Source organism: Rissa tridactyla, chromosome 7 (genome assembly GCF_028500815.1).
Source record: "Rissa tridactyla isolate bRisTri1 chromosome 7, bRisTri1.patW.cur.20221130, whole genome shotgun sequence".
Classification (NCBI taxonomy): Eukaryota; Metazoa; Chordata; class Aves; order Charadriiformes; family Laridae; genus Rissa; species Rissa tridactyla.
Window position 1 is genome coordinate 52442791 of NC_071472.1, and position 26581 is coordinate 52469371.

The following is a 26581-nucleotide window of genomic DNA, read 5'->3' on the forward strand; positions in this document are numbered from 1 at the left end:
TAGTCTTTCAAAATCTTTCTGCTTATGACGTTACACCAGTTCTTCTCTTTCCTTTGTGCTATCTACGAGAGAGGGAGAGCAGCCAGAGAGAGTTAACTTTTTCTCTGGAATTTAATTGACTAACATTTTTTTTGTTGCCCATGGCAGCACTGATGAGGATTGTTTGACAAATTAAAAAAGGTTTCCAAGCCAGTTTTTGTTAATTTGGGTATTTAAAAGTATTGTCCAGCATGTGCTTATCTCTGCAGCTCTGGCCCAGATATTTCCCTGTACAGCTTATACAATAGTATGTTTTTTTCCTTTCCTTCAAATAAGAAAATCCACATGGCTAAAACACGTTATAGGGAATGAAGCCAATCTGGCAGAAACCGTTTTGCCTTTATGCCCTGCGGTTTTATAAGTTCTTTTTAAGAAGGAACGGGGAAGAGGAGGGGAAATACATATGTCAAAGCGAGAGCTATGTTTCTTCTACTTTGAGGACTGTAAGGGCACTTGTACAAACTGTTCCAGGGTTTGTGCTAATGGCACTCTCTAATTCAAGGCTGGTAGGATATTCTGGTTTGCTACCTTTGTGACAGCAGACCACGAAAACCAGTCCTGCATCTTTGGTAAGAATCAACGTGCTCTTGCTAAGTAGCCGTCTCCGTTATCTATAAATCAGACTCTCCTATCTTAGGGCAAGTGGGCTTGGTTTTAAACAGTAGTTTGCAACGTGAATAAAATCAGTGTGTATAAAGTGATTTCCCCTTACAGCTCCTCCTGATGTGCCGTTTACGGATCACTCCGCCCTTTTGTCCCAAAGGAAAAATCACTGATGTGATCAGCAGCCCTCAGCTGGGGGATTATAAATGGAGAGAGCTGAGCAGATGATGGAGAGGCCGCACGCTCCGTACGGAGGCTGAGGAAGTTCTGGTTTCCCGCAGAGCACCAGGCACGGCTGGATCCAGAACCTCAGCCTCTTCTCAGGTGCGTGGAAGTCAGGGTACAGCCCGGCGATGACAGAAGGAATTAGCCCAGCTCCTCTCCGGCAGGGCAGTATGGGAGCGTGTAAATGAGGAACAGGCTACTTAACTCCTGTCAGTTCAGAGATGATCAAAAATTAAACTCTTTCCAACTGATGGAATGGAAATAATGCTACAGGTTTAGTCTCTCAGCAAAGACAACTCTATGCCCTATGAACTGTAAACCCAGATTACAAAATTAAGATCCAACTGATAAAAAGATGCTTAGGCTAGAACAAAACCCCAAAACTAATGAATCCCCTCTGTGTTTCAGCGCTGTTTCTTCCCTCGGTTTGTATCCTTTGCAAATCCTTAAAAAGACTTTTGGATTGTTGAGGAACCGGCCCGCTAACAGATAGTTTCCTTTTCCAGTTTGCCAACAAACCCATGTAGTTTTCACGTGATCATTCAAAGACAGTTCCTCTGACAGGTGGAAAATATTGACAGATAATGTTATAAAAGTTAAGTATTTCAGAGTCGATCAAAAGTCAGAAAATAATAACTGCCGCTAACTAAGACAAGGAAGAACGGGGAGGAGAGGTTATGCGTAGGGGCAGTTTGTAGGTTTTCACAATTGGATTTCTCCACCCAAATTCTCTCTCAAAACAGTTGTAGGGAAACAGCAAAACCTCTCCAAACCCATCTAACTCCCAGATGTACATCGCAGCACAGGCAGCTTACAAAATAGCAGGGAAGGACAATCAGACTTTCTTTTATCCCAAAGCCAATCTTAATAGCTTCTAAATGTAGTCTGATTCCTAACTAAGCAAAAGACGGGAACAAATAAATATTTTAGTATTTGTTTGTTTTGTGTTATTTGGAAGATTGTTCCTGTCCTCTTATTGGCAGTGAATCAGAGACATGCTCACAGAATTATTATTAATCTCTTCTTAGTGCAGCTGGTACTACTGTTATTAGGTAATTTGACTGATGCATCCCAGTCCTGTGCTGGCATTGGTAACTGGAATCTACAGCTGCTTTGTCTGTGGAGAACGGCGGGAGCATTTAAGTTACGTCTTGTGTAAAGTCCGCTTTTTCCCTCTTGTTTTTTCATACTTCTCTTAAATCATTAGGATTTTGCCCACTAATGCACTCAAGTTTTCCTGAAATTCTGGAACTGCCTCAGTACAGCACCTGAAAGTGTTTTCCACATCTGAAATAAGTAAGTGTCATAAAGTTGAGGGGTCTGCCTGAAATATCAAGTCTGTTATTTATATTATGCCCCAAAGGCTCCAGACTATTTGGCAAGAAATTAAAAAAAACCCCATGCTGCTGCAGAAGACATTAATGAAAAAAAAACCAAAACAACGGAACAAAAAGGACAGGATAAGTCATGAAAGGTGGTTTTGTGTTCTTAATATGTTGTTTTTCACATTACAGCTTTGTATGCCCCACAAAAATAACTAAATACTGACACTGGGTGCCACTGATGTGAGCAGATGAAAGCGATTTAACTCTAAGTGCTGACCAAGATGAATGGTATGAAATAGTGTTTCAGAACTTGCTAAAAGAACCTACTCTAAGCAGAGACTAAGATGGAGAAAAACCTCAGACAAAGGTCATGATGTCTCTAAAACTTTAAAAAATCTCATAGAATTACATGCAGAGCAGAGAGACCCAAAGTAGAGGGAATTTATTTCTTGGAAGAGGGTAGAAAAAGTGAGTTTGGAAAATCCCTTCCAGCCTCCCAGCAGCGGTGAGCTGGAAACCTGTATGAGAGTGCAGGGAGAGATTCCTCCTACCATCTGTCCTCCCCCCTCCCACAAAAGGAAAAGCCCCCTACCCAAAGGACAGGGTCCAACCCACCGATGGACAAATATGCATTCAAACACTGTACTTCCACCTTCGTCAAGGTTTAGCTAATGAGGTACGACGGTATCTGTCCTTGCAAACCCTTCGGAACAGGACAATGATTATAATATGCAAGGCCACGGACTTGTGGGGTTTTTTCCTGTCCGCAGTGAAGCGGAGATTAACATGACTACAACTGTTTATTTTGGAAAGAAGAGTACAGGAGGGGAATTCAGCACAGCAGAGAGAAATCGAATTAGAAACTGCTATTTTCACTAAAAAAAGCCAATGAATGTCTAACACAACTGAAGGCAACCAACTTAATGGGACAAAACCTTTTTAATATACTGCCCCCAAGAATTAATGGGAAAGCAAAAATTACTTTAACGGATGTCTCCTTAACGTTTGCAATTGCAATACCTGAGCTGTCCTTGAGATGGTGCAAACGACACGCTGCTGGCGGAGGGCTGCTGTCATTAAGGGACCAGAAAAAGCGCTAATTGTAACCCTATGCTTTTCAGTTTTCTGAGTTTATTTTCATTTCAGTTGTTTGGAACAAGTCTCTGAAAACTGACACCCGCTTACAGCAAAACTGCTCTTGCTCTAACAATTAGCTATTCTTATTTGTCCCCATTCTGGTTTTCTACCTTCCTCCCCCTTCCCCCCCCACCCCCCCCAATCCGACACCTAAACTATGGCACTATTTTGTTGACCTGTGATTTGTGACTTTTTATAAACCAATAGTAAAGTCTAGGAATGAAGACGTTCTGGATGAAAAAAGCTGGAGAAAAAGCATGTGTCAGAGGTTGAGTGAGATATTTTGAGGAGTAATAGGAAGAAAGGAAATTACTTGTTGAGCTTACTGAAGCAGCAAACCGCTTTTCAAAGAATTTGCGCTTAATGCTTTAAAACAAAACTAAATCTTGTTTCTTTATTAAAGTAATGTAAAAGTTCGGCGATAGAAATTATTCTTTCCAAGCCCTTTTATTGTAATAACATTCCGGTCCCTCCTATCTTTCCATAATCTACAGACCCACCTGCAAACTTGTAATTTACTGACTCCCCCAAAACTTCTGTCCCGTTTGTTGTCTCCTTCACCCTCACCATCCTGTTATTTCCAGCTGTAAGAACAGCCAGCAAAACTGTCCCTTACCAGAAAAGCTTCCCTCCTTCTCCCTCTGCCTTCATTGGATCCTGCTCTTTTGAACCGATCAGACAAATGTAGCCACCCACCTCTAGGAGGAAAACTGAGCTGCAGCCCTGGTGAAACATAAAGTTTATTTGACTAAAGTGACGCAAAAATTCTTAAAGAGCTCTTTGGCAGCAGATTATCTGGAAATCAGACCATGTGAGGGGGACCGGTGTACAAAAACCTCACCAAGATGCTGAGTTGCCCACAGGCTGAGCTCCCGAGGCTCTGAAGTAAATGTGGGTGAAGGTGACTCGAGCTTGGATAACTCCAAGGAAAGCGCTTCAAACCCAGCCCACAGACAGGTACTTTATAATTTTGTTTTTAACAGGCTGCTATAAGTACTTTACACTTTATGACATTTAGGCAGACCCCTAGACGGCTGTCTTCAGATACGAGAGCTTCATTAACTTTTGCTCCTCATTGCCTCTCTCAGCTTGTGTTATAAAACCTGAAACACTAATGACAGTCTGAACTGTGTATAATATATTTTGTTTCATTTTAAATTAACTTTCAAGCTCTTATAGTAATTTCTAAAGCACTGGGAAAACGTACCTCTAACGAAGCTTTGGGGGGAAAAAAGATACACTAACTTTTGCTGAAAGTTTGCTTTGATTTTTTTTAAAACTGTAAATGCTTTTTCTTGCCTTTCTGATGTTACATGCTCTCCTCTGTCTTGTTCAGGCACTTGTCCAGCAACTATGAATGTTGGGAGTCAAATGCCTGTAGCAGAATGTGTAATGACAATCTGAAATTAGAGTTTTGGCAGTCCACATAATTGCATTATGAACATTAACATTTATTTAAATTTTTAAAAAACTGTTAGGAAAAATGAAGGAAAGGAGCAGAATCTGAAGCAAAAAAAAAAAAATCAGTGCAAACTGTTATTTATTTTAAAAGGGTAAAGTAAGCTTACTAACCATAATAAGTTATATTTTAAAAGGTAAACTGTTCCAGCACAGTAAATTATCTGGCTCAATGGGACAGATTTATTATAAGTAATAAATCTGAAGAGTATGTCATATATATATTTATAGTCAATCATGTTCACTGCTGAAACCAACTGGCTTGCTGGCTTAGTTTGCTAAGAAATACGGAAGTTTAAGTGAGGAATGCAATATAACTGAATTGTGTAAGTAGTCGTGGAAAACATGTTTTGATGTGTTAAGAAAGCCTGGGGAGAAAAGGATCGTGCATTTAATGGGTTTGGATTCTTGGGAATGTTGTGGAATGTTTTTAATGTGTGTTGTTAGCTGTCAGGCATTTTACAGGGGAAGGTCTCACACACTTAGGCTGCATCTTCTGGGGCTTCTGATGAGTGAATTGACCATAATTTTCTTGGAGAGCAGTTTGTAAACTTGGCGTATAGCAAATGACTGTTGTGGGTCCATTTTCTAATTGGACAGGGTGTGATGTGTTTCAAATGGCTATACAAATTAAGAAAAACTGCCCCAAACCTGGAATTTAATAAAACCCCTAAACTATTCCCACACATGGAAATGTGCAGTGCATTTAAGCTCTTTCCTGTTTTCCTCCACGGAAATTAAAGCACCGAGTTTTCGTTAGGAACAGTATTGAGAGCCTAAAGAAATGTTCGTTCTGTATCCTGCTGTCCTTTGTAACGCTGATGTTTTAACTCTTTTCCAAAACTGTATATTTGCAGCTCTGTTGATCTGTCAATCCGTATCTTATAGAACTTACACAACATAATGAAGCCCGTCTGTGGGATAAGTGTTTCATAAAGAACTTAAGTAGAACTTGGAGCCTGAATAAAGGGGCTGTACTATGGAGATAACCGTTAACAAGTCTCCTTCAAAGAAGCATCGTCTGTAAACAATGGTGACTGTTCCTTTACTTTTTGGGGATAAAAGCATTGCAAACATAAGGATGTGCCTGCTGGCATGTATGTGCAGCCAGTCTTTGACTTGAGCTCGCACACGGGTCTTTGACTTGAAACACTGTGCCCATTAATTTGCCTGTGCAGAGTCGTATTACGGAACAGTGCTCTATTTATTTGGTGATATATGCTGTGTTATGACTCTTCCTTCAAGTTTATATAAATAATTTGAGGAAGAATACAAAAATAATGTCATTCCCTCTAAGCTTATCTGCTTCCTTGCACTGCATATGGACACTCTCAAGCCATAAAATGCATTTTCTCCCCCGCCCCTTCCCTGTTCTTTAAATGACTGTCGTCAATTCGGCAGCATTCCCACTACAATACAGTGTCTGTCTTCTCAACCAATTTTTAAAGGTAAAAATCTCTCTTTCCTGCTGACTTTTTAATTTTGGACTGAAACATGGACAAGATTATGACATAAAACTCAAGAGTCCAGGTTTATATTCCCCCAATACTGTTGCTTTCAGAAGCACTATTTTCACATCGTATTAGCCTTATCTGGGAGCACAGGAGTTAACTGGAGACAGCTCCCTACTTATGCCATTCTCACTTTGGTAAGTAGCCTTTTATTCTCCCAGAAGGGTCATTGTCTCAGGGGAACTACTTGTTGAGTACAGTTCTGCTCTGTTTTAGCGAGATTGTGAGCAAGCCCTTGGAGAACTGCAAATATTCATATCCAGGACCCATTTGGTCATCTACATACTGCAAGTTTCTTATAAAACACGCGCATATTACAGTGATGTGCAGAAGTACCCAATCCAGTTATGTTTAAAATCACTGGCACTGGCATCAGACCTGCTACGTATGGAAATAATTCACTGGACCCGTTAATTTCAGTGGGTTTTGATCACTCTTTATCAAAGGTCAGTTTTGATTCTCTTAAAATAGACTACAGAAGCATTGCTAAAAAAAAAAACAACCTGAAGAAATCAATTTTCAGTTGTTGAGGGGTGGTCTAGGTAGCAGCTTCGTATCTGCTTTGCACCCAATACCTCGGATTCTGTGGTTACCAATAGCCCGACCAAAGCCGGGACTCGGTATCGTCTTACTGTGTGTTCATGAATATCAGTTTTTGAAATCTGAAATACGATCTGTCACACTTGCTATCAGCTCGCCAAATGGAAACAAGCTAATAGAAAAGGATATTCGAGGTGCTCATTTTTTAATGAAATCAGTATATGTGAACGCATTCAAAAGCGAAAGGCATTAATGTTTTGAGTTACGAACTCTAAATTTGACTCATCTATGACAAACAGCAGGTAAAATTCATCATAATGTAGTGCAATCTAGTTTCAAGATCTAACTGGAGGAAATTTCTATCAAGTCCTCGCAGTATGGGAGCATCTGAGCTACCCTGTAATAATTTTGATTAAAGGGTTGCTTGTGCAAAATCAGAGGGGAAAAATATGAAGCCTCTACTCCTTCACACCATGCATGCAGCTAAACAGGGACTCGCTAGCCCTCAAAAGCATGTCAAAGGGAAAAAACTTCATGAGGTTCTCGCTGTCACCCTCCCCTCCTGTGCAAAAAGACAGCCTGGGACTGTGTCAGGAGATGTGGGTGAAGAGCAGAAATGTTCACTGCTATATTTATCAGAGTCCAGGACCTGGAAATACCTAGGTACGTGGCTGTCAGTGTCATGGTTATTATTACGGCTCAGAGATGAGAACGCTACCTACAGATAAACAACACAGCCTTTTCTGGTGCGGGCTACGTGATTTCTACCTTGTCATACAAACTTCTTGCTTAATTTTCTAGATAAAAGTAATTTCCTTGGACTCTTTCCATTTACACGCAAGTGCCTGTGCGACCTATATCTTCATTGCAAGGCACAGTAACGCAATCAAGCAGCCAGGTCATTCTAACAGTCTTAAATACTGTGTGATAGAAGTCAGATTTAGGTCAAGTTAACAGAAATCACCTTAATGTTTGATTCCGTTTGCCAACAGCATAGGTTGAGAATTTGTCTTAGAGTTAGAAGTACTTTAATTCTTTGCAAGTGCTAGCATGTAAAACGGAGAGGAGTAAGGCGGCTGGAGGAGCGGCGTGAGTGATAGCGGTAACGTGAGTTTTGCTACAGGAATGCAGCTGGAATCCAGTGAGTGGCTGGTGCTCCAGCAGGAGTTGCTTTATAAAATCAGCACATGGAAAAAGAGCGTAAGTTAGTTGTATGAAGTGAAATATATACAAATATACAGATTTTTGCAACTGTGCAAGTTAAAATGTATTTGATCATTTGGAGACGAGTAATGACTTCTGTAGTCACGTACAGGGAGGCTGAACGAGCCCCTGTGCCGAGGGATTCAGGAAATCGGTGCTGCCCCACCTCAAATAACGTATTCTCCAGGTGACTTGAGGCATTAAGATTTGCCTCACTTGAAGCATTTTGTATTTGCTGCACCTCAACCTAATTGTTTTAATCTCCTAAACACAGTAAAAATCAATTTTCTCCTTTAAAAAGTACAGAGAATGGGAAAATAATTTTGTTTTCAAGTGCTGTAAAGCTTTCTTTTACTACATGGCAGAGCATTAAAGGAAAGGGGCTCCCGCACTGCCACGAGAGGTCACTGCCTGCCTCAAGAACCAAACAGGGCGATGACACATCGGTGGTGCAGCTCCCTGCTCGGGAAGGAACCCGACCTCAGCACGGGGATGCTCTGTGAGGGTTGCTTTGACAGAGGCAAAGGAGTTGGTTTTGTGCATCAAGGGACGTTCAGGGCTTTTGCAGTGCTGGTTCAAGTTTAGCTCTGTGTGGGAGTAACCAAAAATTATAATTTAATTAATATTTGGCTTATGTGAACTGCGTTGGTGGCTTCAGCCAAGCTCCAGAAACACATGTCTTCAATTATCCGTCCCCATGTTTCCAACAAACAAGCAAAGCAGGGGATAGTTGTGGAGGACACGCTGCTCATTTGCGAAAGGACGAGTGCCATTTACGGGGCTGGCGGCGTGGCACCTTCCACGTGCTCATGGACAACACAGCGCTGCCGAGATGAAAACTGGCCTTTAGAATAACCTCTGTCCAGAGCTACTGGCGAGAGAAAAGGCCCAGACGCTTAAAGCCTCTCAAAGGAGCAAAGTCACGTCTACAAAACACAGATAAAACGAAATGAAGGCACAGCTCTCTCTCGCGCTCTCTCTCTCTTTTTTTTTCTTCTGTAGCTAATTATGTTGGTGATAAGAAGCCAATGTGTATTTATGTAAAAGCAACCTTTGCAACAGTTCAAATTGAAAATAGGTAATAAACTGCCGTTTCTTCTATCATTCACTATTGTCATTCTAGCACCCCGTAACTCCTGAGAGATCGGTGCACAGAGATGAGGTGGGCAAAATCCTTCACTTTTAGGGTAATTTTCCCCTGGATACCCTCCCTAGTGATCCTAGCATCCTTCTCAACACCAAGAGCTCCAGTTCTGCAGCTGTTTACCCTGTGGTGGTTACAATTCCTTCAGGTATTTTTTTTTTCTTGAATTGTAACAAGGCGGGGGGGGGAGAGTACATTCTCCCAGAGTTATTTTATGGCATAATGAAATCTGATTCTGTAGCTGTTATGTTTTCATGTGCCAACTCAGCCGCTGTGAACACCACTGCAGGGCTGTAGAGTCCCTTACTCCAGAGATTTCCCAGGGTAGCTGACGAGCTGGAATTCTCTTTCAGAAAGGAATAGTTCAAATTCAGTCTGAAGCCCCTGAAAGTTCACAAGTTATTTTGCATATTTGAGGCTCAAACTACTGAAAATCTAAAAAAAATATTTCAAACAATGTGGTATTTCTTTCCTGTGGTCTGCAGAAGACCAGAAGGAGCTTAGATGTGCGTAAGACAACTATCTTGATTGTCACAGGTCCGGAAAATCAACAATACGTTCAACGACCTCTCCTCCGTAAGGAGAGTACCAAGAAGTATCCATGTGCAGGAATAAAGTGTTTTACAAATACAGTAAGTGTTTAAGTCTCAGGTATGGAAAATTTAGTCTCACGAGATAATGCAGTTAAATCAACATCCTTTACTGCTTTCCCATCTCTGAGTAAGAGGTGTAAAGTCCAGAAGGGCTCAGGTTACTTTTCCATGTTCCTACCTTATATTTAACATGCTCTATACGAGGCGGAGGATTGGCTGTGGCCTTTCCTAGGATTTTTATGTTGCCACCAGTGGTGGTAGGACTGTTCTCATCTACATAAGCTCTTTTGGGACATTTGGAAGGTTTCGGACTCCAAAGACACTCAGTTTTTATAGTCTTGCAGGTAAAACAGAAACTCCTGTTCTTTGCCATAGTATATTTCTATGAAACTATGAAGATGTTTTGGTCTTTGTGGATGATTAACTAATGGTAGCAAAGTACTGCTCTTGTAAGATTTCAGCATTAATGATGCACTGCTTGCCATGTGATGAAAAGAACATTATCTAGGTAAAGGCAGATTGTAAACCTGAGGAACTAGAGATTTCTCAAAGTTATAAACACCACCTTCAAGAGACTTTTATCTCAAGAACATCCTCCTGTTTGCTCTGCAGCTCGATAACTTTCCTTTTCTTTCTGCTTGCACTGATAAATGCTTAGGAAGAGGTTTAACAAACTGTCTTTGCGCAATGCTAGAAGATGGGAAAAACTTGAGTTTTAATAGCTCTGGCAAGGAACAAATTCTAGCAATGAGCAAATAACATCCCCTCTCTGCTTTAGTTTTTCCCACAGTTAAAAGTGAAATAATGCTTATTCTTCTGCTAGGATGTGACGATGATATTTACTGTGGTAAGATGCTTTGAAAAGGAAAAATTCGATATAACTATAATAATGTAATCTGTGGTGACATCATGTAGGTTGTGTAACACTTTACTAGCTATAAAGCAAGGTTAATACCCCAGGGAATTTACAGCATGGAGGATCAGCTCCTATTTCAAGATTTAGTTGAGTAAAGGCAGCTGGGCATTTACATTACATGAACAAGCGAGCAGAAGACACAACATGACCCATTGAATCACAATTCTTTTTCTATTCTTTTTCTTTTGAAGGAAAAGTTAATGGTTTTATATTTTTTCTTTACTTTGGGATGGTTTATTTCCTCTGGATTATGCTTCCAACACGTATGAAGAGGGCAGGTAAAGCCAGGGATTCTCCCAGTGCCTGTTTTTTTGCTGGCGGTGGACAGTAGCACAGGAGTTTTTCCCACTGCCCTTCCCAGGGCTGGAACCACAGCGTCGGCAGATCCAAACAGAATGCAAGATGCTTTTATTTCTCCAAGGAGTTAAATAAGACTGTGGACAAGATCCATTAGACCCACGTGTTAGTTCTTACTCAAAACAATCAAGCTGAAGTTTCCTGATCTTTTTTTTCCTTGGTATTAGTGTTGACTGAGCCTCAAAAGTTAGTTGATGAAAAAACAGTGAGACTTAAATACTTTTCTAAGCTTTCATTTAAGGCTTCTAGGTCTGCTGCTAAACATAGCAGACGCTGCAGGATTTCTGAAGAAAGGTTGTCATGAAACGTAATTTGTATATCCCTTGTTATCTCATATTTGTTTAATTAATTCGCTTCCCTTCATACTGGCTGAATCTAGAAATTGCCAGTAAAAGTCACAGGATGAACTTACGAAAATGAAAATACAAGCCACACTAAACTCTGCCCTTGTTTTTGCAACCCGGGAGTCCCACAACCTCCCTGGGTGTGAAAACAGCGTTCAGAGGGAGACCATGGTAGGAGAAGACAGCAGGACTGTGACTGCCTGTGAGTTGTCCAACAATGCACAAAGTCCAGCAAATCTGCCTGGAAGGTTCTAAGCCAGGTACACTGACTTCTGCTGTAGAAGAGGATGATTGCTTCCTTCCTTTTTACAAAATCCTGAATGGATTGTCTGCAAAATGATTCACATTGCATGCTGTGATGGTTAATTACTTCCAAAAGTATTTTAATCACGGAATCTGTCAGTTGTGACTTGAAAGTGACCAGCATCAGTAAGCCCTGTAATGGATTTTAAACTATTTTTCATTTCTTAGATGGTGTTTGTGCCTTCAATCTGATGGATTTAAACATGGAAGAAGAATTCTAAAAGAGCTGGGAATAAAAGCAGGGGAAAACAAGCCACAAGGGGACTCTGTGCTGCTCTCTGTCTGCAAGTGATCAGAACAAATCTCGGAAAAATGGAAAAAAAGGCAACAAGCAATGAGACTGAGCCGCTGACTTCCAAGAAAGATGTCTCAGACTGTAACGAAGGAGAAGATTGTAAAGAGAACGGACTTCTGGTCAGGAACCCTAAATCTGCCCTACGGCTAGTGGAAGATGGCAATAAAGTCCACCCCAGCCAGGGAGAAAAAGGGGAGGCAGCTCAGATCTCAAATGGTTATTCAGGGGTTCAGAGCTCTGTTCCCTGCAATGGAATGGGAGAGGTGGAAGATGCCCAGTGCACTGCCCCAGCAGCCACAACCACCACTACAACCACGACTTCCACCACCTGCGGAGCAGAAGGCCAGCAGCAGCTGATGGAGCTGGAAGACAGAGAGACCTGGAGTAAAAAAATTGACTTTCTACTCTCTGTCATCGGATATGCAGTGGATCTGGGAAATGTGTGGAGATTTCCTTATATATGCTATCAAAACGGAGGAGGTCAGTGACTAGTTCTGTATGCTGTTCCTTAATGCTGAACTTCCTTGCTTATAAATGGGTGATTTAGTGGCTTATATTAATATCATATATAAGAAATGACCAAGGGGTAATTACTTTTCAGGCAGACTGGAAAACCTAAATACTGGGATAGGATAACTAGACATATTACGATGGAAGAAAAACTATTTATCTAAAAAAATCAGTAGAATTAGAAGTTGAGAGCCAGTTAGGTGCAGAACCACCTTCCAAGAGAAAGACTCGATCCCTGTCCCAAGGAGTATTTTAAAATCAGATAAACCAACATGTCAAAACCAACTCATTGAGAATGCAAAGGCTTACACTCACTGACTTACTCAGCAAAAATATAAATCTAATCAAGGAGATCCTGGAAAGGACTTTTGTCTCCCTGATGTAACGAAGACATTTTACTGAAGAAATTAATTATTTTATCTGTAACCCATCTCACAGTTGTATTCATTGTAGCCCGTACAGTCTTGGTGAATCCTACGTATACCTCTTACAGAAACGTGGGAAGTTCGGCCTGAGTGTTGCTTCTTATTCACGCTGTTGAGTAGTTACTCTTAGGAGAAATCCCATGGTAATCCAGTGTGGCACATTGACTAGGGAGGGGATATGCATTTTCCCTGTGGGATAAAAGGAACTGTTGTTCATGGAGTGCTAGTGTTGGAAGAGAAGCCCCATGAAGAGTTACAATCATCTGCTTGCTTTCTTGCAGGAGCGTTCCTCATCCCTTACACAATTATGGCCATCTTTGGAGGGATTCCTCTCTTCTATATGGAACTAGCACTAGGACAGTACCACCGGAATGGGTGTATTTCAATTTGGAGAAAAATATGTCCTATATTCAAAGGTAACGAAGGGAAATGGAAAATTACTAGGAACTTTCTGAATAACTGGAAAATTTTCCTATAAAGGTGACATTTCTGAAAAAAATATTAAAATCTCATAAAACAAAGTAAGGCTTGTTCTACATAAGATTTTGGCTTTACAAAGAGAGCTTTCATAAAACTTTATGTACACCCGCAAATGTGTGTGTGTACTCTTGTACACACATGGGATATACATTTGTGAGTATGACGTGCAACTCCCAAATTGATTAGATAGAGGCCAGTCCACTTTCTCTGACCCAAGCCTGAAAATATAAAAAAAAATTAAACAAAAAAATGTAACTAATAAAGTAAGTACAACATTACTGAATCCAAGGCAAAATTAAAACCAGGAAAGATCTACTGTTTCTATTACAAAGATATTACAAAGAAATGATTCCCCATCTTCAGCCTGGTCTGTCAACCGCTACCCTACCACAGAGTCTTCCAGAGGAGAAGGACCTGCTCTATACGCTTGTTTACTCTTGCTCCCAGTGTTATAGCTTGGCGTTGTCTTTTTTATTTACTGAGGGTGCAAGATGCCTATTTCTAAATTCCAGGAATTTAGGAACAGATAGGAAAAAAAAAAAAACCCAAACAAAAAAAAGCGTGTTCTGTCATGATTAAAGATGCTTTTTTGGAATCAGAGCCTGAGTGTTTCCGAAGCCACAAGAAATTCCAGTGTTGTAAACACTTGAGAGAGTATGTGTGCCTCCTGCAGAGCTGCCTTAGTTACCAATTGTAGTTGACGTTATAACCAATTCCTTCCTTTTTTTTCGGCCTACAACTTATACTCCCTTCATGTAATTATTTCCTGCCTTACCAGGAATTGGCTTTGCCATCTGTATAATAGATCTTTACGTAGCCTCCTACTATAACACCATTATGGCTTGGGCCTTTTACTACCTCGTATCCTCCTTCACGGCGGAGCTGCCATGGACCAGCTGCACAAATGCTTGGAATACAGGCAACTGCACCAACTACTTCAGCAAGGACAACGTCAGCTGGTCCCCGCACTCCATCTCTCCCGCAGAAGAATTTTATACGTAAGTGCATGTAAGTGAGGACAGTAATATTAGACAGAATGGTGGAACATGTAGCAAGCTGTTCTTTGGAGGGGGAGCAGGGCTGTTTATTAATGTTACCCTTTTCTGAACTATTCAAATAACTGAATGTTTGTAGGTGTATGTAAGCTTAGGGTGTATGGGAGGGTACTCTATATTTTAGATCAGAGGTTCCCAACCACTGTCAGCTATCGTCACTTATCTTTTATCACTACTGATGTGCCATTAATACCAAGCTTTTAATTAAAAAAAAAATAAAAATCCAAAATAACATGATTCTGAAGGCTACTTATGAAAGACTCAGGACTACCTGTAGTGCTCAGACCACAGTACGGGACTGATCAAAGCATACTTAACATAAGTATTTATTTTAAAAATATCTATACTGTGTTTTTCTTTCCTCTTTCAGCCGCCAAGTTCTACAGGTGCACAGGTCCAATGGGCTGGACGACCTGGGGGGCATTAGCTGGCAATTGACCCTCTGTTTATTGTTAATCTTCACCATTGTATACTTCAGCATCTGGAAAGGGGTCAAAACATCTGGCAAGGTGAATGCAAAAGCAAGACAAATCAATTTGGTACAGTATAGTCCAGCGGCAGTTCTAAAGGAGCCAATTAACTTGACAGAGAATTATTTCTGACTGCCTTCATGACAGGGATTATAGGCTCATGTATTTGGGAGGCACTTACTGCAGAGTGAGTGACTGCTACTGTTATCCAAGTAATATATAACAACAGTAAGTTATGCCACTGTTCTCCAGACAAGAACAACCCTGCCAAGGGAAGGCATGCAAACTGCCTGTTTACAGACCTTCTGAGAAGTTCACATGAAGATGTCACAAATGCTAAGAGTTATCATTTGCTTAACTCATTGTCACTTGTTAACTTTCGACCCATGGCAAATGCTATCTTACTCTTTTCCCTCACAGGTGGTCTGGGTGACTGCCACATTCCCTTACATCATACTCTTCATCCTGCTGGTGAGAGGTGCAACTCTGCCTGGCGCCTGGAGAGGTGTCCTCTACTACTTGAAACCTGACTGGCAGAAACTCCTGGCCACCGAGGTAAAAAAAATTATAAAAGGGTAGAGCTTCACTTTTAGCCTATCAGCATGTGTATCAACATGTATATACTTCAATGTCTATTTTCACCAGAGCACGATTAAACAGATGTCTTAGCTTGGACTTAAAAGCCTGACTTCATGCTCTTGTTTAAACAGGCATGCTATTCTTTTCATAGTTATAAACTTTTTTTTTAAAGATTAAAATCCACCATCAATTTAGCTTGAACTAATAGTAGAGTTCCCATACAGTGGTTGAATAGAATCAGTGGTACGATTAGAAAGAAAACGAATGAACAATTTTTTTGCCAGGAAAATGGTGAACAGCCTGATGTTATCACAGAACCACAGAATGTGTTGGGTTGGAAGGGACCTTTAAAGGTCACCTAAGTGAGAAGCTACGACTGCTGCTACGCCACAACAAAATTCTTTACCTATGACAGTCACGCTGAGCAAACTAAATTTACTAAGCCTTAACAACTGGTTTAGCTGCAGGTTTTTTGGCTGCGAGGGGATCATTACACACTTGGACAGGTTTTTTCACAGCCCAATAGTGTCTACAGTTACCCATATTTAAATAGCGCAGATCACTCGAGTTGAAACTTCAGATCTCCATCCTGTGACAAGCTTCGGCACATAAGCCCAAGGAGAGTCTCTGTAGCCACCAACAAAAACATGACACAGGAATGTATGCAAGTGCATGTGGAGATGGAATAAGTCAGTTAGTTCTGCATACACCAGGAGGATTTGAAAAGAAAGGAGGAACGAGGACAAGACTGAGCTAACCAACAAACCCCAATGGTTCAGCTTTGAACCCTGTGGATGACAAGTTGTCCATCAGGCTCAAGGCTGCACCTTACTGCCTGTGAAAGTGTCTGGTGAGGAGGGTGATGGAAAAACCCCAAAGCAATAAATACTACAAATACAAAGATTAAAAATTCTAATGTTTGCAAGCCTGCTGCTGCCCAGCTGATATGGAGAGTTTTGAATTAAGAGGAAATGAAAAGACACCGGTCTCTGATAAAGCAGCATCTCCAATAAGGGACCACATCTTCTGAAAAAGCAATAAAGGGCATTGATATTGTATTGGATGTATCTGAAGTGAGGACAGCAGATTGCAATCTGCGTGCCGGACGATGACAGAGCTCTGTCTGTGGATGATACAGGATGGCCTCACACGATGGAAGAGAATATTAGAAATGAGTTGCAATGAACTCTGTGTTTCAATCAAAAGAGGATAAATGAATAAGGACTTTCACCTCAGAAAGAGAACTGATATTGTACTTTAGGAATACTACTCATTAAGGCTGTGGCCACTTTTCAAGTATAACAGGCTTTTCATAACAAGATCATCACACTTGCATCTGTCATGGCTACAACAAGGCTGAATTGAGTCCTAAGGACTAGAACTGTCATGGATTTCCATTAAGTCTAGAAAAAATCTGAGCAGCGATCATCTACTACTTAGCCAGGAGGACACATAAGCAAACACAGGACTATTCTACAGCACACACAGTTTGGAGGAAGATGGGCCAAGCCCACTGCAAGATCATGGATAGAATGCTCCCTATACATAACCAAAGTTATTCTGAATATGCCAAACTCATTCGATCTGTTTCATGCAATTTTTTTTGTGTTCTTCAATATTTTTCAGGTTTGGGTGGATGCAGCAGCTCAGATCTTTTTCTCCCTTGGTCCAGGTTTTGGGGTCCTATTGGCTTATGCCAGCTACAACAAATTCCACAACAACTGCTACCAGTGAGTTCTACCTTATTCTATACGTTGAGTTTAAAAAAAGTAACTGTGGGTATTTACAAAACAGGAACACAGTGCTGGTGAAAGGCACTGAACTGTCAGACCCACGTACATACAAGACAGACAGAAGTGTAACAAGATAAGAACAAAAGTCCTTATCGAAAGAACCTGCAATCTAAAACATTTCTTCTCTGTTGTGCCTACCCTAAAGAGAGAGATTCTCTACCAGTTACAGCACGGAGTCTAAGATGTAGAAACCTGCCACAACAAAATGGACTAAACCCCTGCCAAACAATCCCATTATAATTATTTAATCTCAGCAGTCAGTTAGGAAATGACTTTAAAGCCTTGAACTGAAAGGCGATTTATAGTTGTTTCCTTGTTATGTTAAAAAATTCTATTTATAACTTGTAAAATAACATTCTACATTATTTACTATTCATATATTAGTTATCTTAACAAAAAAATCTATTTATAACTTGTAAAATGAAATTCTCAATTCTTTACTATTCCTATAGTAATTCCTATTTTTTTAAGAACACCGGTATACATCCAGTATTCAACCCAGTGTCAGATTAATGTTACAGCATCTGTTTGAAGTTGAAGAAAAAAAAGTAGTCGTGGGGTTTTTTTTTCTTTCTTTCAAATCTGCTGTTTGTTCTTTTCATTGCGTTACCCTAGTTTTTGTAGGAATCTATCCAGATCAGTAACTCACTCCATCTGGTAGTAAACTATCCTTTCTAGCAGAGGCCGATTTCCTGATGTGAGTTAGGTCTTCTGTTGCAGAGATGCTCTGGTTACCAGTACCGTGAACTGCGTCACTAGTTTCGTGTCTGGATTCGTCATTTTCACTGTGCTGGGATACATGGCTGAGATGAGGAATGAAGATGTATCAGAGGTTGCCAAAGATACCGGTAAGTTAACTTTTTGTGCACATCCCTCAAACTGCTTCTGAGATAGAATATATTTGTATATTATCTTCTGGATTGAGAACAGCCCAAATTAGGCAAAATATTTATTATACATTTCAGGATAGTGACTTACTTTATGATAAGGGCACTGTTATACAGCACAGCTACAAAATTATTCCATAAAGACAGCATACAGAAGTCATACTGCATGCAGCTTCACATAGGGGGTGGTAACTGCACCCCGCAAAATAGCCTGGGGGGGAGTTGTTTTCCCCTGGAAGAAAACATGGAAGAAACAGCCTGTCCTCCTCCCGGCAGCAGTACTGCGCTAACAATTATCCCTAATTCTCCATTCTAATGTCAGGACCCAGCCTTCTCTTCATCACGTACGCCGAGGCCATTGCAAACATGCCTGCTTCCACTTTCTTTGCCATCATCTTTTTCCTGATGTTACTCACGCTGGGATTAGACAGCACGGTGAGTCGACAGTGTGCGAGAGGGTGGCCCTCTCAGGTATTTGGTGTGTGGCCTTGCTCCCGCAAACATCAGAAGGGACAGAGCTACAAATATTGCAACATCACTAAAGGGTTTAAAGCAGGACTGGCATCTCCATGTGCCTTCTGTAAGACAGCAACTATTATTCCAATTTTGACCTAAATAGGCCTAAATAAAATTAAATGATTTGTCGGTGTCACGTTGCCACAATTAATAACAGACCTGGAAACACAACCGAAGCACTTGATTCTTTAACTCCTGGTTGAATACAGCCTTCCGGGCTCCTTCTTTCTTGCACTTGTAAACTTACAAAGCTATTATTAAATCCTGTATTTTTTTTACACTAACTGGATTTAAAAGGTGAGAACCAGAGGTGGCCTTCTCGACAGCACTGCGAAAAGGAGATGTTCTAAAAACTTTCTGTGTGAGCCTGTTTTTACAGATTGAGAGTCAGCTCCTTCCAGGAAGGCTAAACTCAGCTGACTTCACAACCTTGGTTCTACTGAGCCACCAACCACATATCGGCACCCTGCTGCCTGTCATATAGTACTTCCACGCGATGACAGGCACTTCCTACAGATACGTGAAGACTAAATCCCCACCTTAAAAAATTTAAAAGCTCTGAAGAAAGAGTGTAAACAACAGTCACACCAACTCTACAGGCAGAATAAAGCACCAGCATTCAATGCTCTAAAGCTCCTGTAAGCAATGAAACATAACCTCAAAGCAGGTAAAACTGCCCTCTATTTTCCAGTGATTTTTCCATCCCTTTCAGTTTGCAGGACTAGAGGGAGTGATTACTGGAGTACTGGATGAATTCCCCCATGTCTGGAGCAAACGCAGGGAATTGTTTGTCCTTGGTCTGATCATCGTTTGCTTTCTGGGGTCATTAGCAACCCTGACATTTGTAAGTATTTTACCCATTCCTCAGCTTTCCTTACTGGCAGTTTCCTGCAAATGACATCTTGGAGAGGGTAGTATTTTTCCAAAGAATTCCAAGAAATCAGATTAAATCTCCAGCCTGTTTTCTTTATGCATTAGAAATCTATATTTGGAATTGGTGTGAACAGTATCTCTCACTAGGAAACGTGTTGCAAAATGATCCTATTGCAATTCATATAAACTCTAACGTGCTACGCATCATAAATGATGGAGCCATTGCTCCAGATGCTGAATCAGTAAGCAACTTTCCACATTTTATACATGGCTTACTTGTTCTCAAAAGCTCCATGTTTAAAAATAATATGAATTTTTATTTTAATTTTCCCAATGTTTGAAGTGTATTTTGAATTTAAAAAAGAATGACCAAAAAATTATCTGCTAGAAAATGCTGTAACTGACTGTTGCTGCTCTCCAAAAATTTCTAGCAATGAATTTCCTGGCTCTTCCTCATCAAATCAGGCCAGAAATCATGATCAGTCACGCCAAATAGTCCCTGTGGGGCTTGTGGGATTTCATTTTCACAACAAGCAATATTTTGAATAATGAGCGTAATGATCATAAGGGACAATTAAAAACACTTGGCTTTCCTGTCACATATCACTCCACTTGCTCATTTATGTGCAACTTCCTCCTTATTTAAAGCATTTGCTATAAAAGGAGACTTAGTTCCTCTCCGAGACGCAACGGTCTCTTCCGTCATCTGATTCTAGATCCCAAATGGAAAGAAAGAAGAACACCCTGTTTGTTTCCTGCTCAGTAACTATGACTCGGGTTGGAGAAAGAAGATGCCACCACAGAGGGCATGCAAAAAGCCATCCCATCAAACCCCACCAGATCTCATTTGTTCATTAAAATCCAGCCAGAATTACCAGCAGATTCAGTTTTAGCTTTTCCGCATGGCAGCCCCACTGGTGAAATGTGTTCCCAGAAGCAACAGAACGGACTGAATGACCCATCTGTGAATGGGCCAGATGAAGGCAATAACAAACAACAGTATGACAGGATTTCCATCATTGGATCTTTGGTTCGCTGATAATTTGATCTCCTTTCTAGGGAGGCGCATATGTGGTAAAGCTGTTTGAAGAATACGCCACTGGTCCAGCTGTCCTAACCGTCGTCTTCCTGGAAGCAGTTGCTGTGGCCTGGTTCTACGGTACGTCTACTGCAACGTTGACAACCAACGCTAACCCAAACTCCCGAGCTTCTGCAGCGTGGCATTTCCTCTGTTTCTGCAGACAGGATCACTGATGTCTCCAGAAAAAGTTCACAAAACCTTTTTACAGACTCACTGATTACCAAATCCGTGAGAATAACTATTAATTGTTCTCTGACCGAAGTACAGTGACCTCTGACAGTAACAAGAGCTACAACTCAGAATAATTAATATATTTAAGAGTTATAGGAACAAAACAGTCTTTCATGATGGATTCTGAATTTATTTGCTGTGCAAACAAAATGCTGTGCATCTACTTGCAAAAAACTTGTATCTGCTGTCACCGCTGTCCTCCCACTTGTCTCCACAGGCATCACCCAGTTTTGCAATGATGTGAAAGAAATGCTTGGCTTTACCCCAGGCTGGTACTGGCGAGTTTGCTGGGTGGCAATTAGTCCCATCTTCCTTCTGGTGAGTTTTCTTTACAGCTTTCTCTTTCCAGCACAAGGAAATTACCACTGAACAATGCAGTTCCTTAGACTTCTAAAAGCTTAATTACAGAATTTTCTTGCGAAGTTCTTCTGTAACAATTCTTGTTAAACCAAAAAGGCTCAATTAATTAGTGAAAAATCCAATACGATGCTGCAAGGTCTTGTTACTAAATCACTATTTTGAAGATCTTTGTAGATGAGCTAGATAAAGAAGACTGGGTTCTGAATAACTCCTCTCCTTCTCTCTGCTGAACAAAGTTATTTTGTTTTGTTGCTTTATATTTACCTCGGCAAAATAAAGCAATAAAAGATGATGAAACACGCTGTCAGGGGCGGAAAACCAAGTCAGTATACTGTCTCAGTGACCACTGACTGACAACTTTAGAACATTCCACTTAAAATTTACAGCAGTTAATTGCAACCTTTATAAATGTATAATTCAGAATTGGAAATACTGTCCCAATGTTTGACTTGGCAGTATTATCGATAACATTTTAACGTAAAGTGTTCATTTCCTGATACAAAATTACTCCACACTATCTACTATTGTTAGTAGCCTCAGTGGGAGCAGGGCAGGTCAAGATGGAGTTCACGAAGCACAAAATGTAGATTTAAGACCGACAGTGTGCATTCAAAACACTTGTAATGATCAATGTGTAATTAACAGATTTTCATTTTATTACCCCAACAAAAAGAAGGGAAGAAAAGGCTATAAATAAAGGCGTGACACCAAAAATTACTTTTATACTACTGTCCTCTTTGTGATCCTAAAACGGTGAAATAAACAGCGAGGAATACAATACAGCGAGCTATTTGTATTCTCTGTGGAAACTAAACTAAAATAAGGAAATCCCAGAGGTAGTACATTATTTCTGTGCGGAAATTTTGATGGTAATCCTGATCTTCTGACGATACCCTGGGAAAAACAGATTCAGAGATCCTTCCAAGGATAGTCACAAATATTATTCCTGTAATATTCAACTAAAATAAATTTTTCAGTCATGAAGGATATGCACAGGAAAATGGTCTAACAGCATTAATCAAGCTGATGCCAGAATACTATATCCAATCTAGTAATAACATTTGTAAAAGCTACCAAAGAACTGAAACTTCTGGAAAACTATCACAGAAAAGATAAAATGTGTAGAAAATAAGTAACAGTGAAAAAAATAGAATCTGTATAGCTTATCCCAGAGAAAACTGAAAGCTGATGTGATTCCCGCAGGTAAGTTCTTTAGGAGTATTAAAAGGGTCTACAACCCAATAAAGAACAGCATAAAAGACGACGGCGGTGGCGGCAAGTTAAATTCAGACAAAGCAGAATTGACACTGATCATGATTAAATATGGGACAAGCAGCTAAGGGAAACTGCACTCCCCATTTCTGGTGGCTTAAGATTAAGATGATGCCTTTCTGGGAGGGATGCTTTAGCTGGAATCGAGTTACAGGGCTCAGTACAAGGGTAACTGAATGAAATTCTGCACACTGGTATCAATCAATCTGATTTTGTCCATCTACCATCTTTTTTTTTCCTTTAAACGTACACGTGTTGTCCTGAATTTTCTCTCTAATGCTGCTTAGGCAAGAAACACCACCATGTGTATTTATGGAATAAGCAACCCGTAGGAGAATTTTTACCTAGTTCCTTTCAGTTACTGGTTGGGCTATACCCTAAGGCTCTTTTGAACTTCCTAAAGGATATACAAAAGTGGGTTTGGGGGTTCTTTGGTTTTGGGGGTTTTTGTTTCTTTCTTTTTTAAATCCACACTAATTTAGGATTTTTTCAGTGTCGACATATGTTTAATCCCTCATTTTTTTTACCCTTTTTTTTTTTTTTTTTTTAGTTCAATGCTACGCTGGGACACAGAGTTCCCTAAAGTAAGTGTGTGCCATCAAAATCCATGTATTCATATTTTCCTCTTTTCTTTTCCAGTTCGTCACTTGCAGCTTTCTGTCCAACCCTCCTGAGCTACGGCTTTTTGAATATAATTATCCCTACTGGACCACGGTAGTGGGTTATTGCATAGGAACCTCTTCTGTCATCTGTATTCCAATCTACATGGTTTATCGGTTGATTATCACTCCAGGAACACTTAAGGAGGTATCCACGATGCTCTGTTGCTTCTATTTGACTGTTAGGAAGGAGGTGGTTCCTAGAAACATTACACATGTATTTTTCTAGGGTCTGATGACCTGGGACTTCAGGATTTTTGTTCTGTTCCTAGTCAGCTGATAGCTAATTGTCTTCTGCCCATTCTGAGTGATTCACAAATCATTATACACTGACGTATTCACATAAAATATTAAATCAAGTACATTTTTTTAAGCTCTGGTGAACTGGAGCCTTTTCCTAGAAATCACACAAGAGACGGTATCACATGAATGACGCAGTGAAAGATCGGTTCCCTTGAGTGTATCTGTAAGAACAAGTTTCTTTTTCTATCCCACCCTTAAGATTTCTCTGCCATAAATCTGTGGCAGCCTGTGGTGACACCTTGGGGATTTTTGGGATACCGGTTCAGAAAGAATATGTTCAGTTGGCTCAGGGTATCCAAGTAAACTGCAAAGTCCTAAAGCATTAATATGACATCTGTCAAACTTTGATTCAAATTCTATGTTACAATTAAAAAATAACGCTGTGCACTTCTGTAGCACCTTACATCTTCACAGTGCTGAGATAACAGAAGCCTTGAAACATCCTTGTGTTGTAGTTCAAGGTGTAACTCAAACTGAAGTTGTATTTTTGTTATAAATCTTTTTCCAAGTGGCTGTCATGTTACGTATTACCTCTTAAAATGAATCAATTCCTAATACAGATTTCTTTCCAACAGCGTATTCTGAAAAGCATTACTCCAGAAACAGCTACAGAAATTCCTTTTGGAGACATCCGCATGAACGCGGTATAAGCTAACCTGTTTTCTGCGGGGAGAGAGGCAGAGCATAAAATGTAACTTTCCCCATACTTTCCCCCACCAAAGCATTACGTTTCCAGCTGAGACCCCAAACAGGAGTTTTCTCTGGAGGTTGCATCACTGACAACGGGCATTTGGGAACATGATGCCTCCAGCACATTTATCCAAGCAATTCAATGAAATCTACTGTGCACTTCTAACCAGACTGACCTGACTGAGAACTCATTCTGGAAACACAAGGATGTCTGTGTGCATGAGAACACCACTACTCCACGCGTGGGCAGAAGGGCAGTCTGAAAGCGTGCGTGACTGCATAAGCCACTGTAGGACGAGTATCGGCGGGTAGGATTAGGTGTAGAATCCCGAGTCTGTGGCAGTACTCCTGTATCTTCCTCAATGTGATCGTTCGTACTGGGCAATGTCGTATTCGCTTCTAAGGTTCTAATTGCTTAAACTACATTGAAAAATACAAAAATATTTCTGATAGCCATACACTACTCAAGTAACACAGGGTTTTATAAGCTAGAAAAGAAGATAGTAAATTCTTCAATCCCTAGGTCTGTAGTGGAGTAGACAGAAGAAGAGGAAACAATCCTGAGCAGCACTATATACAGCTTTGCATTCACTAGCACACACGTTTGGTAGCGTTATCCTTTTCATTTCCTGCATTTTTTAGATGGTAACAGTTTCTATTAATTGTTTCTTGCATAACAGATATTACAAAGCCATTTTTTGTAATGTTCTAGGCTTCACTCTCCTTTAGACCCAATCAAGCCACAAAAACTTATCATGGGTTACTTGACAAGTACCTAAGTTGCTAGCACTTACTATATTATTTTCATAACTAAGCTAGATATTCACAAGATCATTGTCCTGACAGACCTGTCACTTATACCCAAAGAAACTAGAGACCAAGAATGAATGTTTTTGAGTTCCGATGCCAAAAAGCGTAATCTTAAAGATCTGCTTCTCTGCTTTGTTTTGTTTATTTATTTTTTTAGTTCAATTTCACACCTAAAATTTGCTGGAGCCTGTGGCTTTTTCTATTCTTTCCTAGAACAGAATTGAAGTTTAGAATAATCCTTTTGGCTGGCTGACAACAGTACATTTAACAAACTATACAAACCTACTTTGAAGATATATTAGCTCAAATTCTAATGTGAACACATTAGAAGACATGGAGGGGAATTTTGTTTTTAACAAGAACCTGAGCAGAGTTCAGCAGGATTGATTCTCAGCAGAACTACGTATATTAAATTTCGAGGCACTGATATACAAATTAACTTCCACGCACATACTAACCTCTTTACACTTTATGCGTACACACCCTCTCCAAATGTAACTGCCCTTTGGACTGACTGCAGTTGCCAAGTCAGTTGGAGGACAGGAGTTTTGCTGCAATTACATGGAAGTTTAGATGAACCTAAGTAGTTGTCATTTATGTAAAAACTTACATTGTATTTTTACTCTACCACATAGATTATAACAAAAGTAAAATAAAATAGAGGATAAAAGTCTCTTTTGTATCTCACGGTCTACTTAGCTAACGTACTGCTAAAATTAACAAGGTCATATATGCATTCATAGCAGCAGGCATTAAGAAGCCTATTGAAGAGTTTACATCGGTACAAAGAACTTGCCTTACTAGCGGAAAGCAGTGATGGTGTGTTTGCCTTTTGAAAACATTTTCATCACTTCTGCCCAGGTTTTTCACCCTGGGGTTTGCAGACACCTCCTGGAGGAAGGCCTCTTCCACTTCAGCTATTGGCTTGAGCTCATTTAACTTTAGGTCTCAAACCCAACTTCCAATAAGGAAATAACTTAAAGGGACAAGGATTGGTCTTTTGGAACTACAAACAGAAGACTCCTGAACTATTTTTAAAAAGGGAATATGTTCTTTCATTGCCACCAGAAAAAACGTAATAGATCTGTCTTACTAGACAGTTACTCCTAAGAAATAGTTTTGTAGCTTAGCCCTTAAGTATATTTGAAAACTACTTCCAAAATTGGCTTAATTGTGAGGAAAAGCGGAACAGTCTGGGAATTGTGAGGAAAAGCGGAACAGTCTGGGAAAAAGCCATTGGAAAGCCAATTTGGCCGTTGGAAAGCCATTTAGTTATTAAGTTACCAATCAGAAAATTACTGATTATTTAAAAAATAAAATTTTATATTACGAACTCATTAATCAAAAAAACACAAATGAAATGTCAAAGTAAGATGAATGAGGTACTCATACGTATCTAGTATAAAGCATGGGAAATAAAGCAGAAAACCCTACCCAGCTTCTCCATTCTGCAGACTGGTGTTCAATTAACGCTGGGTATTTTTCCTCCTAAATGGGTAAGTATTTAATTAGATAAACCTTACATAGGAAATGTTTTTCCAGACTTGATAGTGTTTCATGCTAGGCTCATTGAAAAAAAAAAAACAAACCAAAC

At 40.2% G+C, this 26581-nt stretch overlaps 1 protein-coding gene across 1 annotated transcript; it reads left to right on the forward strand.

Annotated features, from left to right (window-relative positions):
- The first annotated feature begins 3949 nt into the window (after window positions 1-3949).
- SLC6A4 (solute carrier family 6 member 4) lies at window positions 3950-25662 on the forward strand. Its single transcript, XM_054209046.1, has 14 exons — window positions 3950-4286; window positions 11867-12473; window positions 13210-13344; window positions 14187-14406; window positions 14834-14972; window positions 15354-15488; window positions 17139-17242; window positions 18026-18153; window positions 18515-18627; window positions 19421-19552; window positions 20641-20740; window positions 21111-21211; window positions 23165-23332; window positions 24063-25662. The coding sequence occupies exons 2-14, from the start codon at window positions 12011-12013 to the stop codon at window positions 24135-24137; spliced, it is 2013 nt and encodes a 670-aa protein (XP_054065021.1). The 5' UTR covers window positions 3950-4286; window positions 11867-12010; the 3' UTR covers window positions 24138-25662.
- The last annotated feature ends 919 nt before the right edge of the window (window positions 25663-26581 follow it).

What these genes read in the sequence shown, in the direction of transcription:
- SLC6A4 (XM_054209046.1), top strand. Translation starts at nt 12,011, where the DNA reads ATGGAAAAAAAGGCAACAAGCAATGAGACTGAGCCGCTGACTTCCAAG. An exon ending in CCCGCAGAAGAATTTTATAC is followed by an intron (nt 14,407 to 14,833) that starts GTAAGTGCATGT and finishes TTCCTCTTTCAG; the next exon opens with CCGCCAAGTTCTACAGGTGC. An exon ending in AGAAACTCCTGGCCACCGAG is followed by an intron (nt 15,489 to 17,138) that starts GTAAAAAAAATT and finishes AATATTTTTCAG; the next exon opens with GTTTGGGTGGATGCAGCAGC.